Source organism: Kryptolebias marmoratus, linkage group LG1, assembly GCF_001649575.2.
Source record: "Kryptolebias marmoratus isolate JLee-2015 linkage group LG1, ASM164957v2, whole genome shotgun sequence".
Lineage (NCBI taxonomy): Eukaryota > Metazoa > Chordata > Actinopteri > Cyprinodontiformes > Rivulidae > Kryptolebias > Kryptolebias marmoratus.
Window position 1 is genome coordinate 25,135,745 of NC_051430.1, and position 27,008 is coordinate 25,162,752.

General features: G+C 41.3%; 2 protein-coding genes across 3 annotated transcripts in view; one reads left to right on the forward strand and one right to left on the reverse strand.

The window, feature by feature from the left end:
• Positions 1 to 10,675, reverse strand: part of arl15a (ADP-ribosylation factor-like 15a) — a 91,188-nt gene extending 80,513 nt beyond the window's left edge. The window contains exon 1 of one of the 2 annotated variants that reach the window (XM_017412265.3): positions 10,258 to 10,675. In XM_017412265.3, the coding sequence (XP_017267754.1) occupies positions 10,258 to 10,269 (12 nt within the window). In that variant the 5' untranslated portion in view covers positions 10,270 to 10,675. Of the gene's footprint in view, positions 1 to 2,702; positions 2,820 to 10,257 lie in introns of those variants that run through there. The other variant, XM_025005135.2, reaches the window with a different exon arrangement.
• A 4,070-nt stretch (positions 10,676 to 14,745) lies between these two features.
• On the forward strand, positions 14,746 to 26,200 carry snx18a (sorting nexin 18a). The gene is made up of 2 exons (XM_017412236.3): positions 14,746 to 16,555; positions 24,806 to 26,200. Exons 1-2 carry the CDS (start codon positions 15,082 to 15,084, stop codon positions 25,057 to 25,059), a joined length of 1,728 nt encoding a protein of 575 aa, XP_017267725.1. The 5' UTR covers positions 14,746 to 15,081; the 3' UTR covers positions 25,060 to 26,200.
• Positions 26,201 to 27,008: the final 808 nt, after the last annotated feature.

Here is a 27,008-nt window from a genome sequence, read left to right on the forward strand (position 1 = left end):
GGTCACGCTTGCTCAAACTTCGAGACTCTTAAACTGAATGATGTGGCCTGCGCCTGGGGGCTCGAGCCACCATTTTTCCAGTCCATTAATAACATAATGAGGAGATCACAGAGTGCCTAATCACAATCACTTAAGAGTCCTAATAGTTAAAGGTCCAGAGAGCAGCAGCTGATGTACCCTCTGCAGGTGGTCACTCCTAACGTTTCATGACGACTGCTGCTGAGGATTAATTATCTGACTGCTTGCAATCAAAACCACGATAATTGGGTTTATTTTTATGATGCGTCTACACTCTAGAAATTTGGCAAGGTACAGAAGAAAATTGAAAACTTTCAGGGTTGTATTTTCTTTTTACGTTTTAACAAACTGCTCGTAAACAAGTTGCACAAACGTGATCTGCTCAGAACCACGCCGGACTGGTGAAATACTGGACCCCCCTGGGTGTGAAGGTACGTCTAAGCTACACTTCGATCTGTACCTCGGTGTGAGGGTCAGGGTCTGCACGGGAAAGGGACAAGAAAAAAAACAAATGCAAATGTTACTGCGTGGAAATAAATAACAAAAAGAACTCTCCCAGAGGCAAAGACAAATAAAGCACCCTTGTTAGAGGGGAGGATCTACAGCAGCAGGTCGTGTAGGATTTAACTGGTAAATTCTTTTTATCCAATCTGAACTGTAAAAAAATAACCCAAAGGCCATGTGTCAAACAAAGTTTGATGAACTCCAGAAGAGTACAGTACCTCTTATGAAGATATTACTAAAAAATAAAATAAAATTAAATAAAATAAAAACCAAGGAGTGTTTGCTTCAATACTTTGACTTCCTGCTAAATAAAAGCAAACAGAACAGCTAGCTGGGTGCTATGAGAAAAACACGCTTGATATCAGGGATATTGAATAAATATATAAATGGCTTGCCACAGCACTTTGCAAACCTTGCTTATATAACACAACTGCTTGCCATACTTGCACCTCTGACCTCCCTTTCTGTAGCCGTCCACGTTCAGCATACAGCAGAGCTTGTCCCACACAGCTGATCTGAAGTAAACAGGCAGGTCTTTGCTTCTGTGTGTTATTCTGAACCAACTGTGCTCCGTTTGGTGTAGAGTATTTAGCATCTTTTTCTGCTTCTTTCCTGTCGGAGCTGTTTGCAAAACGCCCTTAAATGAAAAACACACCTGCTCTGATCACCTGCAACTGACGTTTACGGCGTCGGTTCACAGCATCTGTTCAAAACATCCGCCCTGAACTGTCACAATACAAACACATTATATTACACCCCTGCTTCTATTACATTAGTGGTGGTGACTCTGTAAGGGCTTAAATGTTTCTGCACACCTGCGATAAAAAAAAAAACAGGGGATCTTGTTTTTGAAGTTCTGTAAAGTAGTCTGAACTTCTATTGATCTGAAATCTAAGCAGTAAATGTTCCCACACAACATCTTTTATGTTCAGAAAGGTCTGGCGCTGGGAGCTGCTAAATAAGTCTTGAACTCAACTGTAAGACAGTTTTTGCTTCTGAGAGATCAGCCTGCAGCTTAATATCATAAACATGATAAATAAACCCCGAGAATCGCAATAAGGAGCATTTAACATGTCCTTGCCCATGTGCACAGTTCCTTTTTAAAAATACCTTTTATATTACTTTCCTTGACTTTTGAGAGCTGGTTGAATAAATTATTGACTGTGTGTCACTGTTACTAATATTTTTGAATCAGTAAAGGTTGATTATTACTGCTTATTTTCCAGACAACCTGAAAATCAAGCTAATGAATGGAAAAAAAAATTAAACAGTATTTTTTTTTAATAAATGCAAGTAGAATGAGTAAATGTCTGTTGGTGTTGCAAAGACATTGATGGTGCCCAGAACCAGATGCATCCAGCATTAACTTAACTAAACTCACAATTACAACTAAGCAGAGAGGAACGTCTCACCTGTAACCTAACAGTGAACCTGAGGGACACAAAGCATTTGTTACATTAGCACTCATTTGATTTATGAAGTGCTAAAACAATAAGTCACTTTTTGAGCGGTATTGAATGTATTATACATCAAACAACTGAGATATGTAGCCATTTGAAATTCTGCCTCTCTTGATCCAGACTGAAAAAGTTTCACCAGCTGGTAAACGAGTAACAGGAGGAGCTCACAACGCAACATGAGTCATCAGCTGTGGTTAAAAGATAACTACATGATTAAAGAAAAACATGTCAGAAATGCTGCAGTGTTATAAAACACTTCCTGTAAAGACGAATCACTCTTTCACATGTCTGACCAGAAGGGGAGAACAAAAACTCTCCCACAAAAACATTTCCACTACAGCCTCTTGGCAAAAATATTCACAGATCCAGTGACAGCTATACAAGACTGCCTGAAACCAGTTGCTAAGCGTGACAGAGGACGGGGACAAAAATTCATTCTTGTGCTCACGTTCTGCCTTTTCCGCCGTGTTATTGTCTCCAACTGTATGAATGAAACATAGCGAGCGCTCCCCTTTGAAACGAACCAGCAGCGAGGCGGCAGCTACTTTTGTTCAGTCACTGTTCGTCTCACAACACAAGAAAAGGATTAAGCCTCGATTTAAAAACAACAACAACCTAGTAGCGTTTAATCCAGCACGCATAAACACGTCTAGAAACGAAATGCCCCGAGTTATCGCTGTTATCGGACCGGGAGGAAGCGGCGTGTGTCCGTTTTCTTACCGTGTAAAGCCCAATTCTGCACAAGGCGAGGGAGAGCTGCATGTGCTCCGACATTGTGCTCAACAACAAGCGTAACCCCCAGCAACCAGCAGCCCGAGCCTCGGGAGTAAGTGAATGGACGGAGGAGGATCAGGAGCAGCTGAGCACAACAGTGTCAGAACAACACCCAGAGAGCGGCCCTTCAATGTGTAACAGGCAGCTGTCAGCAGCAGCATCATCCCGATCCTCCTTTTATAACGCTCACAGTGGAGTTTCGAAAGGCTGCAGATGAGGAGGATCTTGTGTTTTGTATTCATTCACAGAAAAATAAAAAAAAATATTACCACATGGATCAACAGACAGACACGAGCTTAAGACTGAGAGGATCTCTCTCTCTCTCTCCACACAGATTAAGGGCTCAGTGACAACTACAGATCCAGAATAAGACTGCAAATTGGATTAGTCACCATAACACACCCACACAAAGTGCACACTGCATGCGCGGCTTTAGCAGGTATGAAAACGACGTGGAGGAGGATGAAAAGATTGACCACTTGAGCTTGCAGCGGTCACGAGGATTTCAGTAAACGCTGTGGGACGTTTTGTCGGATGCCTTCCCGAGAACCGTGAGTCATGTTCAGATGTTCGTTTGTCATCGCAGCCGTCTAGTAATAGCTGCTTTCACCACCTGCTGACATAATGCACTTATACACTATTCAACTAATTAATACAAGACGCCATAACTGACTACTTTAGCGATGAGTGATCTTTAAAGTCATACGGATTTGATTTCACTAAAAATCTGAAGAAATGCAATCATAGCACGGCCGGCAGCATTTCATGAAAGCCCATCAGCTTGGATTTCTATTATTGTTCGGTCGCAGATTTAAAAAAAAAAAAAAAAAAAGGAGAAAGGGAAAGTTGCTTGCAAAAAAAACGCACGAGATGAAACGCAGCAGGCAGCAGAACTTCTCGACGATTTAATTAAACACAAGAGTGCTCGGACTGATCTGTAGGTGACCAGAATCTAACAATTTCTTGCGGTGGTCAGTGACCACCGCAGATGAAGCTGATTTTGATGCGCCCTGCACCATGCTGCTCTCCAATTTCTGATGTTTTATTTAGGCAAGTGAGAGCGCAGCGCTCGTAGGCTCAGTCACACACATTAGCATAGCATGTGTTCACTGTGGAAGCTGTTACTAGAGGAAGGCCAAAATCTGGTAAACTGTGAGATGTTTAAAAACAGCCGAGGAAGAGTAGGAAGCCCTTCCAGACCACGAGCAACAACGGCTCTGCTGCTCTGTGGTTCGGATCACTGGTGTGTACGCTTACTTCTTTTAGGCAAAAAGAATATTTCATTCCACATATCACAACCATAGTAAAGCAGCTCCTCATGTTATGGCAGAGAAAAGTTTCTTGTACAGGGATCGGGTTTTCTTTGAAACTACGTGCGTTCAATTTAAATTCAGAAAGATGCTCAGTTGTACAGATGCCCTTAGTCACTGAACTTTTTTCTTATTAAAGTAATACTTGTTTATTGCTTTGATGGAACCATCTAGAGTTGAATAATAAGGCAACAAATCCTCAACCCTGCAGGACACAACTAAATGAGACTGAAGGGAAGTAAAAGAAGTGAAAACAATCCAATTAAGCATTCACGACCACCTCTCAAAAGCAATATTTCACAATGTTTTGTCAACATATAAACAGGAACTCGAAGTACCTGTTCTCCTTCATGATTGCAGCATTAGGAATCCCATTACTTTTAACAGCAACACTGATGTAAACCCAGATACAGATCCTGAACCATTAGCAGTCTCAACAAACACAAGAGAATCACCACTCAGGACTTAACAGCAGAAGCCAAACTGCCCCACAAGCTGACTGAAAGTTAAGATAACTCAACGCTTAAAGTAGTAAACTGTGCTAAGATTGGTATTATTACTGAGGGGCTTACAACATGAACTTAAGATGGAACAAAAAAAAAGAAAAGGTTAAGCAACTACGTGCAACTCTACCAAAGTAAATATTTCTCAATCCAAGTTGGACCAGAATAAAAGTTCCTTTCATAAGTAGAAAAAGTAACTGATTGAACTAATATTTATTCATGAATAAAAAGCCCACACATTGCTGAAATACCTTATCTGCATACAATGGGTCATTTTATGACTGCCGGGACAAAAACTTGAGTACCAGCAGGGGGTATGGTGGTACCAAAAGACAAGACTTGCAGGAAAAGTGACGTCAGCTTTGTTTGCATTTGCTATAAAGTGAATTTATAAGTTTTAAGGAGCACCCATTAGATCTGTTTTCCATTGTGTTATGCCTATAAGATGTAAATCTGCTACAGTCTGCTGTGTATGCTTAGACAAGACCAAACCACATGCAGGCTTCATTTTTTAAAATTTATTTATTTTAAATAAAGAGGTATACGTCTCTACAAATGTGACCCGTGTCGGCAAGATGAGTCAGAATGATGACAGGCTACTGAGGATAATTGAGATTTACGTAAGAATGACTCCATAAATACACCATTTAACAATCCCAGGACCTAAAATAGCATATAATCTTCCTAATCTACTTTTAAATCAAAGTTTTCTAACAGGTACTTTCTTTGAAACGGACAATTTTTATCTGCCAGCTGCCGTAATGCTGGGAAGTCCCTTCATATAATGTTTGGCATCATTGTGAAGCTCAGGGGTTCTCCTTTTTAAATAATGGGCTGGAAATCCTGATGGCATCACTCCAAACAAATAAAAATTGAGTTTTCAAAAAAAAAAAAAAAAAAAACCACTGTTGTAAACAAAACTAGCTTGTTGCTAACCAGGTGATAAATCACCAGATTTCAACAAACTATAATTCTGTATCACTTTGAAGCTTTTGATTTGGTGTATTTGAAAATAATAACTCAATATTGATAAATTCCTCAGTGTGACTCATTTTGCCAGCAAAACGGATCAACAAAAGTAAGACAAGCATTTTGTTTGTCTTCTTATAAAAACATCTGTGGAGCACGACAATTTCCCTCCGAGTTCTTGTCTAAAAGCTTACAGCTGGGGTCAAATGACAAAAAGCTTTCAAAAATAATGAGAGCGGCCATTTAAAAAGGTCATCACACAATTATACCTTTCCAAAGGGAAAAGAATGTCAAAACACTCTCGTGAGAACTGAATATGAACCTTGTTTGAAATTCATTTTGCTAGTTTAGAAATTTTCAAAGGCTCGATCAGAAATAACTGAGATTCTGCGCGAGATTAAACGTCTTAAACATGTTTAACATTTACAACCGGGCGTGTAATTTAACCAACTGGTCAAGTTAACTTTCGTTTTTTCTTATTTTCTAAATAAATTCCCCTGATGGAAAAATGAAATTGTGTCTCAATCAAGCAGGATGCCTGCTCGTACACGCTAAAGCTGCTTTTTCCCCCGTATCATTAGGAAATGTTTTAGCAAAAAGTGTTTCGGTTACATATTACCGAGTCACATAACTAGTGTTATTTATTCACCTGGATCTCTAAACAGCAGCAGGTGGAATACAAAATAGGTTAAAGGTCTTGAGGTTGCACCGATTTAACTACAACACAAACAATTCAACAACTGACTGTAAAATCTGGCAAATGTTTAATAACAAGCCTCATCAAACCCAACAGAAACAGACAACATCTTGTAAACGCACTGAAATAAAATCCGGATGATTACATAAACTTCCCTCTTTCTGGATTTCTTTTCTTCTTTTTTAATGGCAGTCTAAAACACGTAATTACTTTCCTTTCACTCAGCGTTTCAGCGGTTTATTCATCTTGCTTGACCCAGATCAGCCCAGGTGTGGAACCGTTTTATTACCTTTGTTAGGTTTTCTCATCGACGCCGTGGCTCGAGGCCGATGTCTGCCAAACGCTGTCTCCAAATCTTTCACATAATTCAAATTCCACAAACAAGCTTTCAGGTTTACTCAGGAGTGAATGCTGTTTTACAACACCTTTAATTTGTCTTTCTAAGGGAAAGGGCTAAAACATAAATAGTTATATTGAAAGTATTTTTTTTTCCCCCTCACATAAACAGCTTCCTATGTGTGTAACATTTAACAGTCTGCAACCTGTAATGTAAACTATACCTAGAAATGAGCACTAATGATACATAAAGCAAACTGTTTAATATAGAAGGAAGAGATAATGTTTCACAAATTAAAGCCCTACGATCCTTGAAGGAATGCATATCACCCGCCCAGAGTTTTAAACTAAAATCATCTTATGAAGGACAGAGAAAGATGCAGTTAGAACTGTTTTGGTTAACCTTGTAAATGAGGTTCTGCACAATTTACTGCAACATCTCTGATCTGTTAAATATGTGTTGCGGATGACTCTCAGCTACTACCACAATTAGCTCAGTATCTGTGAAATTGGCTGAGTTATAGCCATTTTGCGCTGGCTAATGTCAAACAAATTGGGGTGACTCCAAACGTCAATGAGCTGTAGCTGCACACCCAATGATTACCTTCTGAGAGTTTCATTAAAATCTGTCCATTGGTTCATGGGATATTTTGCTAACAGACAGCAAAACGAACACACACGCAGAGCGTTGCAAGTCAGGTCCTGTGTAAATTAACCAGACATCCAGCTTTGTTTGTGTACGTCAGCCTGATTAAGTCTCCAGAGGCAGCTGTAATTTGGTAAGACAGTACCAGGGCAACAGCCAGAACCAAATTCTTCTCTTTGTGCTGCAGTTTTTAAAAACACAAGGCTGACCGTGCACACGTGAAGTCTGTTTAACATGCCCCACCTCCCAGCTGAAAGGGAATCCAACACAGATCGGATCTCAACTCACAGTCGTAAGTCAAACCGCAGTTATTACCCAGTGATGTGCAATAATAGCCTCCAGTCGTTCCACTCGCATTCCAGCTAATCCCAGCTGTTCTTCAGAGACAAACCCTCAGCTAAAACCAATAGAAAGGACGCAAAGCCGGGACGGCTCATTAAAAGTTAACATATTCTCTCCGATTTATAAAAAGGGACCCAAGTTTTACGGCACATCTCGAGCGCTGCACAGCAGGAAAGGAGGCCCGGCACCTACTGAGTGCCTGACCCCGGAGGAAAGCCAAGCACTCTGCTCCGACTCTCCACGGAGGTACAGCTGTTTTTTCCCTACACAGAACTATCACAGAACGTCTAAAACCCCTCAAACACGTACACTGCAAAACGTTACTGGGTATGAAAACACACAAAGGGCTCAGATACGCTTAAAGTCGTGAATTAAATCTGACCAAAATATGCAGGAAGTTGTAGTTTGTTGGGTTTTGCTTTAGAGAAAATAAATTGACAAATGTCCCCCTGCCCATGCGGCACATCAGACAGGAAAAATGAGCCAGTTTTTTCACAGGCCTATTCAACAAGTGGCCCACTGACCAGATACAGGTGATCTGTCTGAAAACATAGAGCTATTTCCATACATCTGATTAAGCCAGTAAAAGCCTGCATCTGTCACACGGACATGACAATGAGGAGGGGTAAAGGTGGGTAAACATGCACCTGGAAACAGCTGTCTGATTGGCTCATCCAGCTGACCTGAGCTAAAGGCATTAAGGCTGCAGTACAGACAGAAGACAACAGCAAAAGTTGCATCAGCTAAGGTCACTACAAGGATCAAGATGTCTCAGTCAAAGCCAAAAAAAAGAAAACTAGATTTAGAAATATTTTATGCTCACGTTGCCAAAAGTATCTTTAATGAAAGCATTGCTGTGACAGAAGAATATGATGTGAAAAGTCTGTGACAGCATCCCTGTGAGTGGCTTCGACACTAACAAAACAAAAACAACTTTTTTCTGAGACTAAAACTGTGACAGACAGAACGACTGCTGCCCTCAAACCCAAAGTATTTCTTTTATATATGGCCTACTTGCAGCTGAAGTTGAATAGCCCTGCTTTAAAGACAGCAATTTTCCATTCACATTTAACAGTGTTTACATAATAACTCCTGTTAACTATGAACATCTCACTTTAGTGACACTGATGCAGGAAGCAACACAAACGCAGCGGTTCTGGTCACAATTACCAGACGGGACTTAGGTCATTCTGACTCGAGTTCATTTCAAGTCTCACATCTTGGGAGGCCCCATTTATAAACAAACCGAGAAAACTGGGTGGACACGTCCCTCTGTCCCCCTTGTGAGGTGACGGCACAATGTGTGTGTACACATTTATGTCTGGCTCAATAAATTCTCAGGGAAAGCGTTCAATTGCAGCTTCCTCCTTCTATTGTTGCTGTTGTTTCAGCAGCACCCGTCCCATCTGCACAATGCGGGCAAAGGCCCAACAAACTGGGTTCTCCGGGCTTAAAGCTGGTACACAGCCTGAGATGTTGTATTAACAACATTCAGTGGAGTCATATATACATCAAACCACAGCAATCCAGAGGTCTGCAACCTTCTACCACTCAGGTGGATCTGTATAGGGCCACAAAATCTGCCTGAACATTAACATAAAGATGTATATTTTTAAAAAGAAACTGTTCCGTACATTTAAATTACACTTTCTTTTATAGAAACTGTGTTGACCTATTTCAGTTTTTCCTCATACTTGTAGAAAATGAGTACAATAAGTAGCTCACTCTGAGATAAATAAAGCATTAAGCTGTTCCCCAATGTCTTAAAAGAGTGACCCTAAGAACAGAACAGTTAATTGGTCATTCAGGGCCTAAATATCCTCAAATAAACAGCCTCAGCCTTTATTACCTGAACTACTTCAAGCAAATAGGCTTTCATCAGAAGCAAGTCTTTATTAGCATAACTTGCAGTTAATAATGTCACATTCTGATGCCTTTAATTTTAGTTATTTCCATCGGATGAACAAAACCACTTTTGCTTTTACAGCAACTTCCTGCGAATATGTTGAAAACTGTTCTTTTTTTTTGCACCCTGTGTCAGAGAGTTACTTAAACAATTAGCTCAACGGTAAAACTTTTAGAAACACGTGAGAAATTTGTCCATGTTGTAATAGTTCTGGTACAGAGTTTATGTGAAGCTGTGCATGCAGAGCATTAACAGTGTAGTTTAGATGTGGTTTACTACTTTCTGTTTTTTAAAAAAGGATTCCCACAAGCAGCCCAACATACTGATTATTGTCCTTCTGCTGCAGAAGGTCCATGCACATGTTGCCAACATCTGGAGGGGTGAACTGCTCCAACTACCCTGTCCCATGTTGTCAATATGAGCCAAAACTGAGTCAGGTTCGTGTAAGGTTTGGTCAAAGTTACAAGGAGCCATTTCCAAAGTTAAAGTTGCACTGATCCAACACACCGTGCAGTTTCACCCCAAACACTGACATTTGGCAAGTTACCTTGTTTCAGATGTAAACACCTTTTGGTCCGGGTCAACCAGTTAGACCTACTTAGAGAAAAGCCACAGGCTGTTCGCCACGAAACAACAATTATCCAACATTAACATAAACACTTAGAGCACACCTCACTGCTGGCAGCCACAGACCTCACAACACAATCTGCACGCAGAGCTGCCGACTGAGGCAGAAGCTGGTATTTGGTCGTTTTTAAGCTAAAACAGCTGCACCTGGATCAGTTTACTCACCAGATAATCCATGTACTAACGCTGACCGGTCACAGCAGCACGACCTGGGCTTTCTAGTGATCCCGTTTTCGCTTCACTGAGTCCAAATCTTTGTGTATTTTCAGCGCACGTCGCTTTGTATTCCCCGCCTTCCGACAGCCAGCCAGGGAGAGCAAGATTTTTTTTCTTATAAAAAAAAAGGGGGGGAAGAAAGAAAACAGGCGTTCGTGGCTTTTCAAATCGGGGAAATTCTCCGTTTTCTTCGCTCACAAGCAAAGTTCCATCCCAGCAACGATTCGGCTTCCTGAAACAGAAGGCAACGGCGGCGTCCGGGTGCTCTTTTCCTGAAAAACCAGCCCGTCTTCCACCGGCTGCCCTCCAGCTTTTTATCACACAATATCAGTGTGTTTGGTTGAGGAAACTAACCAAGGCTTCGACGTTACGTCACGCACGTCGCCCTGCGCACGCAGCTCGGTCACGTGGCCAAACACATGTTGGGTATTTTCATTCTTCGTTCTGAAGGGGGGTGGAATCATAAACACATCGGTCCTCTGAATCTTCGAGAAAGAGCCTTCAAATTCTGATCAGCTAGCTGTAGGATTTCACAGTTACAATCTATTTTTTGTGTTTTAGTTGATGTCATAATCTAACAGTGACACAGAAAGGTTTTAACTCTAAAAAAGCTGGGAAGTTGTAAAGCTAAAAGAAGCTAAATGCTAGCCAAAAAAGGACCAAAACAGGTAGCAAAACACCAGCTAAAAAGTAAAAGAAAAGGTCTAGCTAAACTGAATATAGCAAAAGACAAGCTAAAAGTAGCTAATAGCTAAAATAATCTAAAATAGTTAGCTCAAAGTAGGAAAAGGCTAGCTAAAAGTAACAAGGAACTAAATAACTAAAAATAGTAAAACAGTGGCTACAAACTGAAATTAAAAAATGCCTAGCTAAGCTAAATGTAGCAAAATGATATAAAAGTAGTATAACAGTAGCTGGAAGCAAAAAGCAGCAAGAGGCAAGCTGAAAGTAGCTAAACACTAGCTAAAAGGGAAAGAAGGTTAGCTAAAAATAGGACAAATAGCTAAAAGCTGCAAAAGGCTGTAAATAAAGTTCAATATTTTGAAAAGTAAAAAAGTTGCAGAAACCAAAATTCATAGCATTCACCTCCTGAATGAGATGAGCATTTGGACATTTCGCTTAAAAAAAACATACGAAAAAATAAAAAAAACTTGAAAACAGTAGTATGAATGCATTTACTGAACGGACTGTAAAACAGTAATCTACACGTATGTGGGAGTTATGTGTCAGTAGTATCCTGATACTGCATCACATTAACTTTATATTATATGTCAGGGTCAGTTTTATGTCAATTTTGATTTAAGTCTCTATAGTCTGAGCTACATATATTATATTATTCCCGATCCGATGTGTAGCCATATATTGTATATTGAAATTGTTGGATACATTTTGAGCAGGCACCTACAAAAGCCTGTTCACTTTTAAATTTGTATCTGTATCTTGGATCATCTAGAAGAAACTGGCTGGTTAACCGGAGTGTTTTCCTGGTGTGTAGACATTGACAATATCAGTTAAATATGACGAGGCAAGATCACTGAAAACCTTAGAAGTTAACAGTAAAATTTTAAAATCAGTGACCAAGAAGCAAACGGAGAGTGATATGTTTCTAACAAAAACTGTTCGTCCGCTTTAGATGGATCTTAAAATGTAAAACTATCTAAGAAAAGCAAAGTTAGAGCTTAAACTTCAAATTTATGTGACATTCCAGCTGAGTATGACGAGTATAAATCAAACTTTCTCATGCACGTCATTCTGCAGCCTGAAATATTTCTCGTCCCTTGAGACTGCCCTTGTGTTCAATATTTCATGTGGTTTTCTATTAAAGGAAGTGCCCCTGAAATCAGTTAAGCGGAACCTGATCTGGATGTGAAGGATCTGAAAGGTGAAGTGAGTGTTTGGAGAGTACAAGAAGACTTTACTGCTTTATATAAAACAGCCATTCTAACATTGTTTTGGTGGGCTGATCTTTCAGACGTGTGAACCCGTCTCCTGTGGGAGGAGAGACGCCTGGTGGCCTGTCCAAACATGCCGGTTGAGTACACATGGAATCCAAACTTTACTCTTAAGGATTTTTTTTCCCCCACATACACACTCACATGTCAGGAGCAGTTTGGGTTCAGTGTTTTGCTCAGGAACTCTTTAATAAACAGAAAGAAAAAAATGCCTCTGACTGAATCTGGTGGTTTATGGCTAAAATATCTCAAATAAAATCATACTACCCGAGGCAAAAACCACCTGTAATTTGTATAACTTTAAGATCAAACAGTACACACATTTGTTGTCATATGTCACAACCTGAACAATATGGCTGCTATAAAATAAATAAAAGATTGAGATCAAATTCTCAATTTAAAGGAAATGTATCTATTAAAACAAAAAATCACAAATAAAAAAAACAGTTTTATTTTACGTTTCAATGATCTGTTTGTGTAAATTATTTTAATTTTACTTAATTTTTAATAGGTACAAATAATAAAATAACATATTTTTTTGTTTTTTAGTAGATAATGCCCACTAGGGGGCAGTGTCGACCAAAGCTGATGCTGTTCAGCGTAAACAAAAAAAGTTCCTTTTCTGCTTGTGTAGGAAGATGCTTCTTTTTCTTAAACTCAACTAAGAGTGTACATCTTTGTTAATAAAAAAAAAAGATCATTGAGAGCAGACTTTATTAACAATAAGTTATGATTTGTGTCTAAATGTAAACAACTCAGATTAGGAAATAACAGTTCAGTATCACTTTAATCTCTCTGTGTATTTCCATAAAGATAAATGAAATGTTTAAAAAATGTGATGCCTGCCTAGTAAATGTAATTTATTACTAAGAAAGACTAAACGTGGTGGTTGTGGTATAATTAATAGTTTTATAGGGCTGGTTTTTATTACAGGTTTTAAGGATTTCTAAAGTGGCCTGTAACCTCTAGGTGTGAATAAACCATTGAATTTCTAGTCCATGTACAGTAAATGATCCCAGTAACTGAGTGTAAAGTTGTACTTTATTACCTCCTTGAATAAAATGAACGAATGAAAATTCATTTTCATTCCAAAATGAAAACTTGTTTGCAATTTGGATCTTAAACAAACTGAAAGTAAACTCTGAGGTTTAGGATAACACCTGGTAAAAGTGTATTTATGCTATTTATTAAAGATAATAGTCCTGTTTCACAGACTGCTTTATGTTAGGTAAAAAATAACAGTTTCAGTAACCTTTAGTGTTAGTAATCTTTCTAAATAATGTGATGAACCACAGTTTGTTTTTCTGAAATCTGATTGTGAATGAAATCCTTTATTGCTTCGGGCTTTATTCTGGCTCTAGTTTGGGGACTCATAGCAATAATTACAATGTAAGATTTTCATTGATCAGCAGATTGATGTTGAAAATCGTGTTTAGTCTCTTTTTGTGTGTGATTTTTTTTCCTCATTTTAAGTTAGCTGGTTAATTAGTTGAAAGGCAGTGCTGAAATGTGTCATCGTTTGATCACACTGAAACCTCCTGACAGCTTTTGTTACAGCCTCATTATATGACAATGACTACTTCCTCACATGATCACTTAAATTCAATTGTGTGTTTTTTTCTTCTGCCTTCCTGTTCAGGGTTCACAGGAGGTGACTTTCCTTGAAGTTTCCAGGCGAAAGTACAGGTTGTCAGTCCGTCACAGAGGCACATGACACAAACAGTTATATACTCATTCCTACAGTCCATTTCAGCAATTAACCTAACCTGACTAGTGTACTGTGGGAGGAAAACAGATTAGTTAGAGAACATCCATCCAGGCGTGAGGCAAACTTGGAAACTTTGCAGCTGAGAATCCATTCAGAGTCCCTCCTGCAGACTGATTTGTGTGTTTTGTTTTGTTGTTTTTTTTTTAGATCAGTGAGCTGCAAATTGTTGAGGAATGAGTGCAAGACTTAAAATAGACACAATACATGAGTCAGCTTTTAAATGAAGGTGCTGTATGGGTGTTTCTTGGTCATCATGATGTCAAGAAGTTTGCAGAGGACATTCCATCAGAATGACAAACAATGACATAAGGTTTGGCAGAAACCTGAGCATCAGGTACACTACGTGCAGACTTATCAGAAAACGAAAGGCTAAGTGTCAGTGTGGTAGCTTTTATTCTGAAGAATACATATTTGCAGTAAATATGTAAGAGTTTAAATAAAACTGAGATAAACTGGACATAAATGCTTATTCGGCCTTCATTCTTGGATGCTCAGAGCTGCAGTTATTGAAATCCTCCATGTAAATATCCTTCTGGGTTCATATCCTCGACACTCTGAAGATTATTTTGAATTGAAGCTTTCTGCACGTCAGCTCGGAGTGAATGAATAAACAGGCAACAGGTGCTGGAGGAGCGCCGTTTCCATCGGTGCGCTCGGCGGTTGATTAGTGACGCCTGCGCAGATCGACGCGGCTCCAGGCTCCGCCCTCCGCTGCTCGGGCCTGGCCGACGGGCTGTTGTTGCTGCGCAGCGCCCGAAGGCTTCATATCACAGAGGAGTCCGACCGGAGAGAAGGGAAGGGAGGCAGGAGAGAGGAGAGGAGCTCAGACCGGAGCAACAAACCCACCCACCCCCGTCGCTTTCAGGTTCCCTTCTCTGACTGCAAGCCTCCCTTTCTTCCAGCAAACAGAAGAGGAGACGATAGAGGGATTTCAGCTCGGAGTTGGAAGTTTCTGAGGAGTATTTTGTTTTTAGAGGGGGTGGGCTGACCGCTGCGTTTCCCTCCTGTCCTGCTCTCCGTCTCCGTCTCTGACTGTTCCAGCTGTTGGGAATCATGGCGCTCAGAGCCAGGGCGCTGTACGACTTCAACTCCGAGAACCAAGGGGAGCTGTCGGTGAAGGAGAACGAGATCCTGACTTTGTACAGCGAGCAGGACATCGAGGGCTGGCTGGAGGGCTCGAACGGCAGAGGGGAAAGGGGACTGGTCCCCGCGTCTTACGTGGAGATCCTGAAAAACGACGCTCCCTCCACGGCGAACAACAACAGCTGCAGCACATCTGGGCAGTCCAGATACGCCAACGTCCTGACTGGAGGCTTTGAGAACTTTTCCAAACCCGCTGCTCCAAGCTTCGGCACATCCTCAGCCCCTTTACCCCAGCAGCATCCACAGGGCTACAAGCAGCACAGCCAGGGCAGCGATGATGACTGGGATGATGACTGGGATGACAACTCCACTGTGGCAGAGGAGCCGGGCTCAGCGGGAGGAAGGTACAACGACTTCGAAGGCAATGGACCCTCCACCTACACGGTGTCGACATCCACCGCGTCCAGAGGGAACGCGCAGCAGGCGAGGAGCTCTGCCACAGTGGGCAGGAACCTGAACAGGTTCTCCACCTTTGTGAAGTCCGGAGGGGAGGCGTTTGTGCTCGGGGAGGCGTCAGGCTTTGTGAAAGACGGGGATAAGATCTGTGTGGTGATGGGTCAGTATGGCCCGGAGTGGCAGGAGAACCCCTACCCGTTCACCTGCACGATCGACGACCCCACGAAGCAGACGAAGTTCAAGGGCATGAAAAGCTACATCTCCTACAAGCTGACCCCCACACACACGCAGACCCAGGTGAACAGGAGGTATAAGCACTTCGACTGGCTGTACGCCCGCCTAGTGGAGAAGTTCCCCGTCATCTCAGTGCCACACCTGCCGGAGAAGCAGGCCACAGGGCGCTTCGAGGAGGACTTCATCTCCAAAAGGAGGAAAGGCCTCATCTGGTGGATGAACCACATGATCAGCCACCCTGTCCTGGCCAGGTGCGACGTGTTCCAACACTTTCTCACCTGCAGCAGCACAGACGAGAAGGCCTGGAAGCAGGGAAAGAGGAAGGCGGAGAAGGATGAGCTGGTCGGGGCCAACTTCTTCCTCACCATCAGCACTCCACCGACTCCACTCGACTTCCAGGAGGTCGAGAGCAAAATCGACGGATTCAAGACTTTCACCAAACGAATGGACGACAGCTCCTTGCAGCTCAACGCCACTGTCAACGAGTTTGCACGTAAACAGATTACTGGCTTCAAGAAGGAGTATCAAAAGGTGGGGATGTCCTTTAAGTTCCTGAGCCAAGCGTTTGAGATGGACCAGCAGGTGTACTCCTCAGGACTCAACCAGGCCATCTCCTTCACTGGAGACACGTACGAAGCAATCGGAGAATATTTCTCTGAGCAGCCCAGCAAGGATCTTGACCCAATTATGGATCTCTTAGCTCTTTACCAAGGACACCTGGCAAACTTCCCAGACATCATTCATGTCCAAAAAGGTAAACTGACAACACAAGATATTTTCTCTAATCTAGGTTTCCGTTTAAAGTTGCCTTTTGGGGCTCTGGCATTTGTCAAAATATAACATTTTGTCTTTTCATTCATAATCTCAGGAATGACAAACGGCCACTAAAGGTCACATCAGTATAATAGAGCTTTCAGGCAGTATTGCTGTTGCTGAAAGAGTAGCCAAATAACAATAGAGCTTAGGTCCATTTTCAAAACAAATAGGCGTGTTTGCATTTGGTTAACTCTCCGGCTGAATAAAGAGGGAGGCAGTCATCTGTCAGTGTTGACTTTTCCATGGAGAATATCCTTAAACTTTAACACTAAATGATACGTGCAGGTTAATCCGTTTTTAAATGATTGTCCGCTTGCTTAAGATAAACTAAACTGTAACATTTATTGGATAATCATAAGAATCCTTTAATTGACCTACATTTATAATCTACACAGTTAAAACATCCCTCCTCCTAATATATGTAAAATATTTGGATAAAAATGTACTTCAAGCATTGATTTAAGTGGTTTTCCATCATCTGTGGTGCCAAAAGTGTGGCACCAAGTGTTTTATCTCCCAAGAATTGACCTCTGTTAATCATTTGTCATTAACATTGCAGTTAAAAGCACTGCAGCATAACTGTGGACTATTTTTAGTCTTGGTCATTCAAAAAGAAAAGCTCAATTACTTGGAAGAGATGGTTTGTTGCATTTGGAGTAAAAAAAAACCTGAAAGTTAAATATTATAGATCACCTAAACCCAAACGTAGGATACTACAGCCAAATCATTAATCATAAACATTCTGCCTTTTAAACATCAACTCAAATTTAGTAGTTGTGACAGCACCACAGAGGGAAGCCAGACTTTTTAATTGTAGTTTAATATATAATAGATTAAATTTATGTCAGACGGTTCTAAAACCTGACTTTGAGTATTTATACTGATTGTAATGTGGCGCTGCCTGCCTGGATCGGTCGATAACGACTGATATGTGACACTAAAAATGCAACATGAGATCTTAGAGATGAAATTTGACTATTTTAGGTCAAATGTTTCCCTCAGTAAGTTTGATTCTGTTCACAAATTTGTTAACTTGCACCCTGAGTGTGAGATACTTATTTAATATTAGGTGTGCATCTTTATACTCAAGTAGTAGTGCTTATTATTAATAACATTTTGAAGATACTGACCATTTGACTTTTTATACACTAAAAAAGACTGATGGAAGTCAAGGTTGATACGTGAACTTCCTTGTTTCCTTCCAAAAGTTTTTCATCAGAGAACAGGCCAGAGTTTCAGTATAGAGATGTTTTTTAGAACCCAAGATATGAGAGTGACATCGTGTTGAAATGTGATGTTATCTGATCAGACATCCATATACTGGTAGATAAAACTAAACACACAAATCACAACTTTTCCATTCAAAATAAACCTGACTGACGACTTTCTGAAGACTATTGTTTGGATGTGGGCTTTTGTTTTTCTTTCTTTCTTTTAAATCAAATGTGAAACTGTGCTTTGTATGATGCAAGATGGCTTGCGTTAAGTCCTTATCAGTTAACTAACTATTCCCCGTCTCTTTCTATGGTGTTAAAATCACACGTCCCTTCTTTCTCTGTGGTCACAATGAAGATGTTGATTTATATCTGCTAATTCAACGCCCCTAGTAGTTTTTAGTTTAACCTCAGATAATAAGGTTTAGAATGTTGACTTTTGACGCCTAACATTAGTATGCACAAGAATAGTTAAAGCAGGTCAGGTCAGGGAATAGTAGAGGAACCAAAAACAGTGCCTTGTGGCACACCAGTAACAGTTCCCTAAGTCGTATGACCTATCTGGAGATGTGTGCTTTTTATCAGTAGAAAAGGCTTGATCCATTTCATCAGTTGTATAATAAAATATCTTAAGATAACTAATCAATAGAATTAAAAGCTTTTTTACATTGAGGTAGGTGGTCTTTACTACACCACTCTTGTTCAAATAGAACCTAACATCTTCAATTAGAACAGCTTGTAGATTCAGTGGAATATTTTTGAAACGCGAGATGTTATTAGAACATATTGATGTTCAAATGTGATATTATCTGTGTCTGCCACATTCAAGTCAAACCTGACTGACTGCTTTCAGAACATCAGTATTTTCTAATATGTGCGCTTTTACAATTGTTCTCTTAGCATGAGAATCCAGTGGTGAACTGTGTTGTGTTTCATACAGAACGTGGGCTAATATAGACTTGGATTTGATCCTTTTCAGTCCCCAAAATTTCCCCAGTTAGGTTCTGCTGGGGTTAAATGGTTTGGCTCTTTCCATCAGAAAGCACATTTGTGTTTGTTTTTGCTTATCTGAGGCTCTGCGAGTGTTTAGTTCAGCCCCACAGCATAAGTTTTGCATTATGCGGATCATAGCGCCCATGGACATCCTGGTTTGGGCCCCACAGACACTGGGTCCATTCAGTCCACAATAGATGCTGCTGGGTCGGGGGGGACGGGGACAGGACAGGACAGACTGTGTTTAGGCTGCAGTGGGACACAAACTTCCCAGTCAGCTCAAATCAAGTTTGCCACGTAGGCCACACACACACACACACACAACCCAAATAAGGTGACACCCCCGTCTACACAGTCTGGTGTGATAAGCACAGTTTAGTTCCACAATTAAAAGAATTCGGACGGAAGCAAAACGTTAAGAAAAGTCAAAACACACAAAAAGACGAGACAGAAGAGGTGAGCCAGATGGAGCACATCTTGTTTTTGATACTTTTGAAGCAGTTTAGTTTCCCTTGGGTTTTTTTTTTTCAGATTTGAGCATTCCTTCTTCTTTGAATCATCAGACAAGTGAAAAAAACATTCCTAATTCCTTTCTATTTATAGGAAAAGTTGGAGAGGAAAGACAAATTTGCTCTTTAAGATGCTATAGACATGCGTGCCACATTGGCAGTGACGTGTGGGCTCGATTCGTGTTGCAGAAGTTTCAGACTTTCCCACCTTTTACTCTGTTTGCCTCACTGCCTCGAGTTTCATCCACCGCTTTAGCAAATGATGGAGTGAAATATATTTTCAGATGTTTTTGTCTGCTTGTGCCCTACTTTCTGCGTCTCGTATTGCAGTTTGTGGCCCGATCCGATGTGTAGCCTGATTACATTTAAAGGAAGCGTCGGTGTAATTAACGTGCTGCTTTATCGCTGCCAGCCCCTTGCTTGCTCGCACCAGACCAGAGGCCAGGCCACATCTTTTGTTCTCACAAACCCAAGTGTTCGTTTCCTCAGCTGAAGTGGTTGCACAAAGAGCTGTCAGCTGGAACTGAAAACACAATGCAACGACAATGGCTAATAGAGCAATCATCGCAGCTCTTCCAAACAGAAAAGGGGTAAATGGATCAATTTTTAAGTGAAACGGCTCAAGAGGCAGTCTTACAGTCTTATCAGAACTGGCAAATCAGCTCCATTGTGAATCAGTTATATCAATATCTGTTCTCTGTTTTTAGCTTCCTGAAACCTACCTGTCCTGCAAACACCAGGCAGGTGAAATGTTAGCTTTCCCGCAGAGGGACTTTCGCCATCGCCATATTGATCTCCACCTTCACAGGGACCCCATTAGCCATTAGTGTACAGCTTCACAAACGCGTTCTACTGAATGGATTTGCTTTGAAAAAAGAAACTATTGATTCCTACTTTTTTCTGTCTCAAACTGGTGTTCCAGGCAGTAACAACATCAGGGTGGGGTGTTTCTTTATGCTTTAAGCCAGTGGTGTCCAATCCTGGTCCTGGAGGGCCACCATCCTGCATGTTTTAGTTGTTTCTCTGCTTTGACACACCTGATTTGTTAATCATGACTACATGATTAACAAGCTTCTGCAGAACTTGAAGAGCTGCTGAAGAGCAGAGAAACACCAAAAACCTGCAGGATGGTGGCCCTCCAGGACCAGGATTGGACACCACTGCTTTAAGCTCTTGACATGAGTTTAATAAATTGCGGTTTTGCCACTGCACCAACCGAAGCTACGATACACATCATTTGTATTAACTGATGCAGAACACACACCGAACACTACAATTGTTTCCCCCTGCTGAAAGGAGAAGGTGGACAGGAATGGTTTTTGCCTGTGTGTCTGTTTGGATGAATTTTAATGAAACTTCCAGGAAAATGTTATCAGACGTACCTCTACAACTTATTAACTTTTGTAGCCAATTCAGCTCACGATGGCCATCGTGGCCAGCTCAATGTAGAAAACACAAAAAATGAGTCTAACGCTGTCAGTTTTACAGATATCGTGCTAACATTTGTGCTCCAGGTGCTGTTCTTTGCACCGGATCGCTGCTTAAAACGCTAGCATCAACTGCTGGAGTCAATTGTGTTTTATCTGTTAGCAAAATGTCTCCTGAACCGCTGGACAGATTTTTCCCAACACTCAGAAAATAATCACTGGATGTGCTTCTACAGCTGATTAACTTTGGGAGTCAGTCCAGTTCACGGCGACGCCACAGTTAATCAACCAGTTAATCAACCCACACAAAAATAACAATAACTCAGGCACTTTCACTGTTATTCAGCTCAAATTTGACGTGGCAGTAGCTCATAGTCATTAACAACACATACTTCGAGCCCTAAGAGATTGCACAGATTTTTTTGATTTTGCACGTGTTGTTTTCCAACATAGAAAACTTATCAATATGCAGTCCTTGAAGGATTGCTAAGACTTTAATTTTCTTCAGTTGCTCCATTTGCCTTTTCGGCTCATTCATTTTATAGCTTATCAGTTAAAAAAATGACAGGGAAGTCATGGAAAGCACCGGTTCATAAGGATGCTGGGTTTTCCTGCTGATTCAGGCCTGACCTGGTAGGAAGTTATTGGTGTTTTAAACGTCCTCAGTTGCACGAGTGGGACATGGAGGTGATGGGAGGGATGGAGGGATGAGACGGGAGGTTGCCGCTGACCACTGGCCCGCTCCAGCTCGGGTGTTGTGTAACCGGGGCTTATGTAAGAGCTGCCATGGATCCGACTCGGTGCCACCTCCCTACACCCAGTCAGGACAGTCACAACATGGGACTTGCTCTTTAGAGCTATTTACAGATGCATGTTTCACTAAAAAACACATTTATCAGCGATGCTGGGATTTTTATTATGCAGTAAACATCTGCATATCTGTTTTTTTTTTAATACTTTATAGAGGGCTTTTTAAGTGCTTTAAAAGTGGAAAAAACTGTGGAAATTATTACAAATATGTTGAAATGCTTATTTTAGAGGATTTGTGTTTCAGAAGCAACAACACAAGGGTTTTGAAGGCATTTTAGGAGCAATGCCTGGTGTTGGATTTGATATTTTCCCACTTTTTTGGGCCACTTGCTGTACGTAAAGTTATAGTTTCTAACCTGCGCTTGAAGTAATATACTCTGACTCTGTAATGGCAGGTGTAATTTCTGAGGTGGTGAAAACACCTGTATGGGTCTGTTGTCTTGAAGGAAGCTTTAAACTCGGTTTCTCTCTGTAACGCCATCTGTGCTCAGGAGTGGCAGGAAGTGGCCGAAGGAATACGATCGCCAATCCAAGTTGCATCATCAAATATTATGACATTGTTTCATGCACTCAGTATATTATTAGTAGTTCTGTTTTTGCACTCTGCCTACATAGTTTGGCAGCTGAGATGGTGTGTTTTTTCTGCAGCTGAACTCAGAACTTCCTCATAAAGTTTCTATGGTAACTATTTTTCTTCTTCATTCCATTGTTGAGCTTTTAAGCTATAGGAGGCTAGAGATCCTTAAAACACAGTAAACACCCTCAGTTTTTATTGTGTGAACGCCGAGTCAGCGCTCACACTGTTGTTTTCCTTCAGCGTGCTTTCAGCTATTTCAGCCATCAAAACATTCGGCTCATTCAGGACGTTACGGCTGTGACTTGTGGCGTTTGATATTAGTCCTTTTTGAAATAATTCCTTTTTTTCCACATTGTTTTCTAATTGAAATCCATTAAAATCTTTTCAATTCTTTGACAGACTTTGTGCTGTTTGAAGTCTACTTCAGCATACTTGTTTCATTTTTAGCATTTAGCTGCTGTTTGGCTAATTTTAGTTTTTAGCTACTGACCAGATGGTTTTAGCTTTTACCTACTGTTCTAATGAATTAAGCTTTCAGCTACTATTTAGCTAAATTTGCCTTTTAGCTACTATTGTTCTGCTGCTCTTAGGTTTTATGTACTGTTTTGTTAGTTTTAGCTTTTAGCTATTCTACTAATTTTAGCCTTTAGCTACGGTTCTGGTGATTTTTGCTTTTAGCTGTTGTTTTGCTAGTTTTAACTTTTAGCTCATGTGCTTCTTCCCGTTTCAGCTTCTCGTTATTCTGTTCAGTTCAGTCTGTTTTACATAAAGACGTCCTTTAAACGTGTGTTTGACCGGCAGCGCTCCAGCCTGCAGGCGAGCGGCACGCAGCGTGCGGTCAAAGGCCAAGAAACGTCTGGAAGTGGGCTGGACCGGGTCGGATCAAATCTGAGGTCATGTTTTCTGAGGAAACAAAAGAAGCTGATTTGGGAAGTTTAAAGGGAAGCTGGTAGGTTTACGGGTTAGGTCACTTCAAGTCCTCTCTGGTGTCACATTTCAAGAAACCTCGAGGCAAAATTGGAGTTTCAGCTGAGCGCTGGTGACTCAGAGCACATAATGATTAAACCAACAGAAATCCCATGACGGGCGGATGCAGGATGTTTGGCGTCATGCCACATTGGCACAAGTGTCACATCCAACCTAAAGACGCCTTAAACCCAGGGGATTATATTTGTCTGTCAGATAATCTGACATTGCAGGGCGTCTCGCCTGTATGTTGCCATCTTGAACAATTACATTTTACTGCTGTCAACAGCTGATACCATCACAGTCTGACGCTGTGTGTCGTAATGAGTGCACGAGTTTCAAAAAGACTGCACACACAGTTTTACCAAGGACCTTGAACTCATGAAAAAAGTTAAATATTAGAGAACAATAAATGTTTCTATCAGTGATTAATCTGCAGACTTTTATTTTGTTGTTTAAGCTATCAAATGGCTAAAAGGTACAAAAAAAGAACGACTGATTTAAAAACAAAAACAACGATACTCACAACTTAGATATTCAACAGGTGGTTTAAAAATGAGAGACTCAGACTGGAAATGTTGACTCTTTAAGGGATTTTGTTTAGTCTTTTTCATGCCTTTCCTGCAGTGCGAGGCTACACAGACATTTTTTTTTATCAACTTCCTCTATTTGGCGTTCTAATCTAGTTTTTGCTCTAGTTTCAGCCTGGACAGCGTGTCATTTCTGTTTCAGCTTCACCCAAAAGATTAAAGTTTGCCCAATAACAAATTAGTGCTAATGAGCTGGGCCTTTTTTTCTTTTTTTTTTTTTTAAGCACCAGAATGACTCAAGGTAAATTTTACATAATGTGCGTGTGTGCGTGGGTGTGTGTGCGTGCAAAAATGCAGCCTGTCAAACCGCTGAACGAGTTCGCCACAAGAGCTGACCACGATGAGACTGAGAAACACTTTGTAGTGTGTGAACATTCAGAGCAGACGCTGGCAAAACTCTCAGTATGAGAGTCAGACCGGGGATGGGTTTCCGTCCTAAAATTGTTTTATTTCAGATGTGCTGCTCTGTGCAGCTGTTCTGTCCAAACCACAAAAGTCAAAACAACAAAGTTCGATAAATTCTTCAGCAAATCACTAAATTTGCGTGTTTTGATGCTAACACAGCCCAGTTTTCATATTAGTGTACACATGCATGTTTTCTTTTAGTCTTAGGTTGTTGTGGGGAAAATAACATTTCCTGAGACGTCCTCATCAGGAGGTGACAGAACTGTTTACAGGTGGATGTTCGGTCACGCTGCCCTCTGACTGATACATGCTTCCAGCTCTGAGGAGACCGGTGGCCTTGTTGCGTCTCACTGCTACACTTTGTTCGAAAAGACGCTCTGACAAGCTGATGTTAGACAGAATCTGCTGCTTAAAACTGTCTCATCCCAGGGATTTTCTGCTCGAAGTTTCTCTTTAATAGGTGGTTTAAAAATGATTAGTTTGTTAGTTTTTGCAGAAATTTGAACATGTTTCAATTCTGTAAGGAACAAGAAAACATCTGAGCTCTGTTACCGAAACCAAAAGTCACAGCACCCATCTGCTGAATGTTTCGATATATGAATGGCAAAAAATATAAAATACCACACAGGAAAACAATAGTTCACACAGTGAATGACGACTCTGTATCACCCCCCCCACCCCCACCCCCCCAAAACAGGAGCCCTGACGAAGGTGAAGGAGAGCCAAAAGCACGTGGAGGAGGGCAAGATGGACCGGACGCAGGCGGGGGGCATCAACGACCGCTGCAACATCATCTCGTGCGCCACGCTGGCAGAGATCCAGCATTTCCACCAGATCCGCGTGCGAGACTTCAAGGCCCAGATGCAGCACCATCTCCAGCAGCAGATTTCTTTCTTCCAAAAAATCACCGGCAAGTTGGAGGAGGCCCTGCAGAAATACGACAACGCGTAACAGCCGGTTTCGTTTCAGCCTCGTCGGCTCGAGTCCCCGACGATGAGTGGCCGTGGACCACCCCCCCCGCGAGCAGCCAGCCAGCGGTGCCGCTGCCGGTGCCGCATACTGCCGGGTGCTGCTCATCCAAGGAGAGGGCACTTAAGTAATTAAGTAATTTGGGGGTTTATTTTTTAATTTAATTTTATTTGAACCCTGGCTTCCATTTGTGTTGGCCACACTTCCAGGGTGTTGAATGCCCTTCGTTTACAAAAGGACATTTGGGCCGGCTTTTAACACAAATTAATGATGAGAGTCGATGATAATGACGCTTCACCGCCTGGCCGGGTGCAAGGATGAAATAAATGCTTGGAACTGCAGAGAGAGAACGCTTCATTCACCTCTGCCTTCACATGCGGCGCACAGGTCAGCCTTCCACGCTCTTCTGAGACGATGGCCGAAGCGCCTGCAGTTCTGGGAGCAGAGACTCTCCCGGGCCGAACACAAAGCCTTGTGGAAACACTCCTCCGGGGAGAAATCTTAAACAAACAGGACAGATTGTTTACTGTTTACTGAGCAGCCGCTGTTTTGCTGTGCCTTCCTGATGAAATATTTCTGGTCATTTCTGTTACTAAAATCCTTTTATGAAATGTTATTATAGAAAGATGATGCATTTGTTTTTTGTTTTTTTTACAAACATACAAGTTAATCTGTTAAAGACCTCTGCTCAGAACGAGAGCAGAGTGTTTTCTGGAGAACGATGCTATCCGACTGTCGCTCCTGGGTTGGTCTTTAACACTTTTTATGGCAGCAGCACCAGAATCAGGGATCAGCTGCTTTGATAATTCCAACCCAAGCTTCACTCCGCACCGCACAGAGAGCACTAGTGCTGATTTATGCACGCAGAGTTTAAAAGACAAAACATAACGATCACTTTCTGCACAATTGTATCAAAATTTGTTGGGAAAAAGTTTTTTTTGTTGTTGTTGTTTTTTTTGACACAGCAGAAGCTGCTCGGGGAGAAGGTTTCTGCCCAGGTTTTTATACCACGTCCTTTTGATAGCGCAGTTAAAAACAATTTAACTGTCCTGATGTTTTTAATCGTTGCAACGTGAAGATTTTATTGTTGAAAAAGAGATGCAAATTAAATTCATCCAACAAAGAAAACTGTTGGCTGGTCCTGTGTTTTGTCAAATTAATAAAGATATTATACATTTTTTTATTTTTTTTGGAGCTTCTTCCTTGTGTCAGTAGAAGATCTGCAGAGAGAAAAGGTTTTCTTCTCTCCCACAGATAAGGCTGCTCCTGAACGACCTGGGACACCTCAGATGACTTCACCCTGACACACAGTTGCCTTTTTTTTTTAATGCCTAGTTTGGTCCAGATAAGAGCTGCTCTCATGGGAAAATAAGACTTGATAACGTGTCTCCAGTGCTGGTCGTTTTGTCCTTTCGCTGATATTAGCTGCTGCTGTCTTATCAGAGCCGAACTGATAAACAACCGGAGCTGTTTTACAAGCAAATACTCTGAACAATCCAGTCCGACCGACTGTCTGTCTCGAAAAGTGGCCTTCTGTTGCCATGACAAATGAAGAGTGATTATTTATTTAGAATAAAACAGATGAGCTGTTTTAGACCCGGGGGGGTGGAGGACAGGAGCTAAATTGTATGAAAATATCAGGAGGTAAAAACTAGCAGAGTGAAAACTCTGAATGTGAAGCGAACACGTAACCGAGTCTTTCAGTTTTTGCCCGTCTGTGTGTGTTTGATTGTCTGTGGTGTTAGAAGAACAGACAGAATTCAGTGAAACTCTCAGAAAGTACTCTTCAGGTGTACGTTTACATCTAACTGACGTTTGAAGTCAACCCAATTCAAGATGGCCGCCACAGCTAATCAACCTAAGCAAAGACAAAATTTCTTTCTGTAACTGAGCTAACTTTACAGCTACTGAGCTCACGTTTGACGTCCCCA

What these genes read in the sequence shown, in the direction of transcription:
- snx18a (XM_017412236.3), top strand. Translation starts at nt 15,082, where the DNA reads ATGGCGCTCAGAGCCAGGGCGCTGTACGACTTCAACTCCGAGAACCAA. An exon ending in CATCATTCATGTCCAAAAAG is followed by an intron (nt 16,556 to 24,805) that starts GTAAACTGACAA and finishes CCCCCAAAACAG; the next exon opens with GAGCCCTGACGAAGGTGAAG.